General features: G+C 52.3%; 2 protein-coding genes across 2 annotated transcripts in view; one reads left to right on the top strand and one right to left on the bottom strand.

The window, feature by feature from the left end:
- Nucleotides 1–2,952, top strand: part of MAK16 (MAK16 homolog) — a 4,104-nt gene extending 1,152 nt beyond the window's left edge. The window contains exons 2-9 of the mRNA XM_009286196.2: nt 26–189; nt 338–402; nt 548–699; nt 1,019–1,073; nt 1,165–1,239; nt 1,602–1,712; nt 1,954–2,010; nt 2,285–2,952. Of these exons, the coding sequence (XP_009284471.1) occupies nt 26–189; nt 338–402; nt 548–699; nt 1,019–1,073; nt 1,165–1,239; nt 1,602–1,712; nt 1,954–2,010; nt 2,285–2,473 (868 nt within the window). The 3' untranslated portion in view covers nt 2,474–2,952. The remainder of the gene's footprint in view (nt 1–25; nt 190–337; nt 403–547; nt 700–1,018; nt 1,074–1,164; nt 1,240–1,601; nt 1,713–1,953; nt 2,011–2,284) is intronic.
- TTI2 (TELO2 interacting protein 2) overlaps nt 2,888–6,577 on the bottom strand; it is a 4,005-nt gene continuing 315 nt past the window's right edge. The window contains exons 2-8 of the mRNA XM_009286197.1: nt 5,962–6,563; nt 5,503–5,689; nt 4,866–4,958; nt 4,287–4,471; nt 4,055–4,198; nt 3,325–3,487; nt 2,888–3,025 (exon numbers count right to left, since the gene is read on the bottom strand). Coding sequence (XP_009284472.1) covers nt 2,945–3,025; nt 3,325–3,487; nt 4,055–4,198; nt 4,287–4,471; nt 4,866–4,958; nt 5,503–5,689; nt 5,962–6,563 — 1,455 coding nt within the window. The 3' untranslated portion in view covers nt 2,888–2,944. The remainder of the gene's footprint in view (nt 3,026–3,324; nt 3,488–4,054; nt 4,199–4,286; nt 4,472–4,865; nt 4,959–5,502; nt 5,690–5,961; nt 6,564–6,577) is intronic.

The following is a 6,577-nucleotide window of genomic DNA, read 5'->3' on the forward strand; positions in this document are numbered from 1 at the left end:
GGGGGGGGGGGGGTGGGGGGGGGAGGGGGGGGGGGGTACTCCCGCCCTTCCCCTTTATCCTCGCCTCTCTTCTTCCCAGGACAAAAACCCAGAACTTCTGCCGCAATGAGTACAACCTGACCGGTCTGTGCAACCGTTCCTCCTGCCCGCTGGCAAACAGCCAGTATGCGACCATCAGGGAGGAGAAAGGTGAGAGCCTGGCAGCTGCCGTGAGCAACCCCTTGGGCGGGGAGGGGGCGAATACCCCCTGCCCGAGGGCACCCCAGCTCCGGGCACTCTCCCCCTGTCAGTGACGTGCTCAGTCTTTCTCCGGGGATCACACTCCTCTTTTCTTTAGGTCGGTGCTACCTGTACATGAAGACGATAGAGCGGGCGGCTTTTCCCCGTCGACTCTGGGAGCGGGTGAGTTAACGAGAGCAGACCGCTAACGAAGCGCGCTCTAATGTAACAGACCGAGAGGCAGTGGAGGGCAGGGAGCGACGGCGCTCCTCCCAAGAGCAGACATGTCCCCGCTTTGTTGCCACTCTGTAGCTCAACCCTTTTCCAGGTCCTGCTAAGCAAGAACTATGAGAAAGCACTGGAAGAGATAGACGAGAACCTCATCTACTGGCCACGGTTCATCCGACACAAATGCAAGCAGCGATTTACTAAGATCACACAGTACCTTATCCGCATCCGGAAGCTGACGCTCAAGCGACAGTAAGTGACACAACTAAGAGCAATCGTGTTGGTTTGGCTTATCGAGCGGCTGCCTGTCCGCTGAGCCACTGTCACTGGCTGTACGCACAGCCCTAGCGTGCCTAGCTGTTTTCCTGAGGCTTTGGCAGGCTTGTAAGTGAACCTGGCTGAAATGGATTTAACTGCAGTGTAGCCCGCGTATATAAATGCACTTAAACTAGTTGCAGCCACATTTCTAGTGATACAATTGCTGGTTCCTGCCCCAAATGAGCATTTGCTCATCTGCTACACAAGAAAGAGGCTGACAGATTCGCTAACTAGAGCATGTTGTTCCCTGTAGGAGGAAGCTCGTTCCCTTACGCAGAAAGATTGAAAGGCGAGAGAAGAGGAGAGAGGTAATGCCACTCCTTCGTGTAATCTCCTGTCCATTGCTTCTGTTCCGCATGTCTTTCAAACAACTGACACAGCTCCGCTTTGCTCCATTAGGAGAAAGCCCTGATCGCCGCTCAGCTGGATAACGCCATTGAGAAGGAATTACTGGAAAGACTGAAACAGGATACAGTAAGGATCGCTGCCTTCAGAGCACAGCAGTAAAACTGCTCCTACTGCCCTCTGTCCGGCTGGTTCTCTGGGAGGGACACGGGCGTTGGTGTGAAAGAGAAGCACCACCCGCATAGGAGGGGTAGGGGATGACTGCCCTTCTTGAGTGGCTTTGTAACAGGCTGGAGGACTTGCTTCCCCAAAACACAGAGCCCCTCATTGCCTGTACAGGAGTGTGTACTTCAGAATTAGGGAAGGGGCTGAACCACAAGTTCACCCTAGTTCGATACTGCCTCCGCACAGGCCATAGGCTGTAGATGACCCTACCACCAACGGCTGCCTTCCTCCTGTGACTTACAGAAAATCCACATTTTCCTTTTCAGTATGGAGACATTTACAACTTCCCCATTCACGCCTTTGACAAAGCTCTACAACAGCAAGATGCAGAAAGCGAGAGCGAGTCCGATGCAGAGAAGGAAGAAGATGATGATGAGGTAATGCTTTCAGCCACAGCACCACAGTTAATCCTTCCCTGACCTGGTGCAGCACCTCCGGTTCACCTACCTGCTGGGCACTGTAGTGTGAATGTCGGGGTGAGAACAACACATTAGGAGAGGTGAACTCAGAAAAAGCCTGTGTGTGCGCAAGTGGTGACTTCGATGGCTCATTGTTGCGAGTTGTGACACTGTATTGTGCTCAGTGTCATGTAGTAGCTTCTGACTTTATTTCTTACAGGACATGGATAAAAGAGAGTTTGTGGAAGCAGATGACAGCGACCTCAGCGACTTTGAGGTAGGTGAAGCACCAGCTATAAACTGTCAGGCTAAGCTTTTTGAAAGTAACCTCCAACCTCTTGGTGTCGCTGGTGATGGGATAAGAGCCAGCAAAATCAGACTTGTGGTACACAATGATACAGTCAGACTGCACCGTATCCACTACACCCCGACTCCTCTGGCTAGACAGCTGGGAGCCAGGAATTATAAAATGGAATTGGATACACAAGATGATCTTGCAGAAAGAGGAGATAAACAGCGTGCTTTGATGTCACTCTTGTCTTTCTTTTCAGGACATGGATAAGTTGGAGACAAGTAGTGAAGAGGAGCAGGAGGAGGAGGAAGAAGTAGAGAAGAAAGCCCCTCGCTCCAAATCTAAAGGGAAAACTCCACTGAAAGGACCAGCCAGAAGAAAACGTCCCTACATTGAAATAGAGTATGAAGAAGAAACAGAGCCAGCCACCAAAACAAAAGCAGCCTGACTCCTTCCTGAACCTGGATTTTGTACTGAATGACAGGACTCCAGATCCGTCACTAAAACTCCTTCCAGCTTTCACCACTCTGTGCAGGACCCTCAATATTTACTCCTTTTTTCATACTCCAGACTAGCAATTTTCTTTAAGAAAAGAAGGGTTTCTGTCCTGACCCCAGGCAATCGCAGCAAGTTTGTACAACTCCTGCACGAAGTGCAGTTTTTAGGGAAGGCGACTCCCCACCGTCTCTACAACCACACAAGGCTCAGCTCGGACTGTGCTCTGGGAAGGAACCTAGACTGGGGGCACTGCTGCTTTGTTCTACAGCTGGAGAAGCCCGCATGTGGCTAGGCGAGCATGCAAGTGCGTCTTGTTTGGGGCAGGTATGGGGCTAACAGGGGTGGGATGAAAGAGACAGCAACTTTAAATAAATAAAATTTACTGTACAAAAAGCGGGGGTGAGCATTGATCAGCCACGCCTCACGTGTTCTCTTGCACTTTTCTGATGCATTCCCGTACACGGTTCTCCTCACAGCTGCTGTACACGACTTCCAGCAGGACCTGAAACAAGAAAAGCATCAGTTTCCAGTGCCTTGGCACACTCAGGTTTATGGTGTTAGCAACTCTCCCCCCAGCTATCTGTTGGAAGAGAGTTCTACAAAGCATCTATAGATACCTGTTGAGTATCTTGTATTGTATCAAGTCATTTATCAATCAAGTACTAACGTTGAGGTGGGTGGAAAGGGATGCTTTCAAAATACTGTTGGACTGAGGAAGCAAGTGGGCTCTTGCATGCACCATGCTGCCCCTTCTAAGGGGGAAGGGATCAGAGATGAAGCAGTGCTGGGCCCCCGGCTCACCTTCACTTGCCCTTCAGAGCAGCGATCCAGCAGGATGAGGCATTCAGTGGCCCCCTGGAGCAAGGCGGCTTTTACCGGCTCTGGCGTTGAACCTTGGTCAGTGTGTACGTCCCAGATCATCTTCAGCAGGGCTTTGAGGAGCACAGGGAGTCTGCATGGCATTCTGCGGAGGGAAACGGCAACTGCTCCTTATTCTAAATCCTCTTCACAAGCCAGGGGAAAGCACAGCCTTGCTTAGCAGTTCCGAGACACTTCAGGCAGGAGCTGCTAGTTGCCATTTACGTGTGGAGCAGGATTGTAGCTGGCCTAAATGAGCAACTGCTTCAGCGAGGAGGCTGAAGACGCTGCCTCCTTCAGTATGCCCACCAGAGGGAGGATGCAGGCCCTGAACACAGAGGTAACCTTAGGATGGTGTATCGGGAATGCCGTTCATTGGGCAGCCTAATTCACAGCACAGGGCTTACTCCACAGTTCTGCCGTGCAGAGAACAGAGATTAAGTTTTTAGCCAAGTTGATGCTTCTAGAACAGGCAGAAGTCAGGTCAAAGTGAGGAGCTTAATTTTTGGGCCAGGTTTTTCAGCAAAGCAGTAATGCCGGTGATTCCTCCCTGTGACAGATTCCCCCTCAAGATTTCAAGGCCTTTTCCTCAAGCAACAGTAACTTTGGCTCTGAAAGAGTGACAGCATTCAGGATATGCTTTCTACAGCGTCTTTCACCCCCAGACAGGTACCTGGGCCAAGCGTGCTCTATGATGCACTGCAGTGTCTCCAGTATTCCCAGCCGGGCTTCTTCCTCAGGGCCATCACAGACTTCCAGATACCCCAGGATAACTCGCTCCAGCCTCTTCAGGTGCCGCACTATCAGGATGCCAAGCCTGCCGACATGAAGAAACACACACTGAGGAGGGAGATATATACCAAGGCCAAAGCAAGTCCCTGCAGGGCTGCGGTTGCTGCTCTCACCTCTGCACAAAGGCAGGCAGGGTCCTGGCGTACACCCGCCGCAGCGCAAGGCGATGCTCTGCCTCCATGTGGGTCAGAACCAGCTGCAGCACCTCATCGCAGGGGGTGGTTGGTCTGCCCTGCTTCTGCTGCCGCTGGGCTCTCTCCAGGATGGGCAGCAAATCCAGCAGGCACAGCAGTACTGACTGGTTCGGTGCGAGACAGTAAATCTGGGCAGTCCTTTTGATGTTCTCTCCAAAACACCAGTAACTTCCAACCCCCCGACCACCCACAGCTGCTGCAGCTCCCCTGTCAGAGCCGACCATTTCTACTACCTGTTACCCCTGTGACTGGCCCTCTTCAGCAAGGCTGCCACCTGGAAGGGGACAGGAGGCAAGAGGTCTTCCCTCCACTATGAGATTTTCCTGAAATCTAGAGTTACTTTGTCTCTTGGCCACAGACATCAGCTAATAACAGCTGGACTGGACTGTCTGTGAGGAAACAGGTTCTGCCTCCTCATGCCTTAAGCTGGCTGTCCCTCATGGGGCCGATACCATGCAATACCACGAGGCAGATTAAAATGAAGTTCTGCTGTCCTACCTTGATGAGAGGGGCCTCTCGTGAATAGAGATGGTTGTAAAGGGCATGGTACACAACCTGAGCCCTGTTGAACTGGCACAGGTCAGCAGCTGGCTGCAACAACAGAGAACAGAACATTATTCCTGCGCGTCACGTTCAGCACCCGCTTAACCTAATAAAAGAGAACAACCTTCAGAAACCCAGGTTTTATTTAAAACAAACAAACAAAAAACACAGACCACCACAACCCTCACACATAGTCCACATTAGGAACACTGCTTACAGGAAAGTGGGAGCAGGTGCTATAATAAATGCAGGTTAAACCCTGCCACGCACAGGAGTGGCCACTTTACCTCACCTCCCCAGCTGCATTTCTGCAGTTCCACTGGCATTACTTTAATACCCTGCTCTGCAAACCATTGTCGGGCCGATTCGTGAATCGGCTGAGTTCAAAAGGTGGCATAGCAATTCTTTGCTTCATGTTAACAGATGTAAGAGCTACACATATTTAAACACACAGGGACAGCACGGCAGATGGAGCAGAACGGCTAGGTTAACAGCAGAACCAGGATTACAAGTTAGGAATCCTAACAGGTGTCCAACCCACCCTTCATTCAAACAACACCCAGAAAGGGATCGAATTTCTCAAATCCCATACCACGTTGAGAATGATATGATGCAGGCAGCGCACACCCAGGATTTTATTCTCCTCCCAGTAGTCGTCCGAGATGAGCAGCGATGGCGGGAGGACACGCTCCAGGTAATGGCTAAGCCAGGGCCGGGTGACATGAGGCAGCGTCCAGGAGAACACATGCTTCGTGGCAGGGTTACGCTTCCAAGTGTCTCTGGAAATACAAACATAAGCTCAGTGAACGCTGGAACTAACGAGGGCTCATTTCCTATGCATTTACGCCTCTCAGCTGGCAGTAAGCTCTGACTGATTCACCCACCACCACCTTCCATTACTGGGTATTTGTAAAGCTCTTGGCCCCATATTTATCATCTAGTGTCATGTAATGCCTGAGCTCACAGTTTCCCAAAAGTTGCCAGTATTTCCTACCTAGAGACCAGCTAAACAGGCCACCCTCTCCATCGCTGCCCTCCCCTTCCTACTCACTTGGTTAACTCTTGTTTCAGGAGCCCCATCACTGCTGCAAATATTCCTTCCTCATCTTCATTCTTTCCCCGAAGGAATTCAGCCACCGACCCGCAGCCTGCGGCCTGAACCAGCAACGCCAGCAGCTCCTGTGCCACCGACTGAGACCTCACATTTGTCCAGGGCCTCTCCACAATATGTGTTGCAGCAAAGATGTAGATGGGTCCCATCACACGGCACAGGACTGGAGCCACCACGGGGACGCCCAGAGACTCCTGGGTCTTGGCAGCTTCCAGCTTCGCAAGGAGGTGTAGAAACACTGAGCCAACATCTGCCGCTCTCTCAGCTGCGGCAGTGTACGCACTGTCCTTAGTGGGGAGATCTGCAGCATCTTGCTCCTGCTTTGGGGGTGCTGCATAGCCATTCAGCGCAGCCACCAACTCACCCAGCGTCGCAGGGCTCACACCTCCAAAAAGCCACCGGCAGTCTGCAGCCTCGACAAGCGCACCCAGGTCTCTGACCACGCCGGCCTTGGGGGCGCCGCCGCCCCCCTCCGAGAAGAGCAGCCCGATCTGGTCGAGGACTTGCTCGGCCGGCGGGACAGCGGGGGGCGGCTGCTCCGGCTGTGCCCCGTCCC

This window comes from Aptenodytes forsteri, unplaced genomic scaffold, assembly GCF_000699145.1.
Source record: "Aptenodytes forsteri isolate BGI_AS27 unplaced genomic scaffold, ASM69914v1 Scaffold168, whole genome shotgun sequence".
Lineage (NCBI taxonomy): Eukaryota > Metazoa > Chordata > Aves > Sphenisciformes > Spheniscidae > Aptenodytes > Aptenodytes forsteri.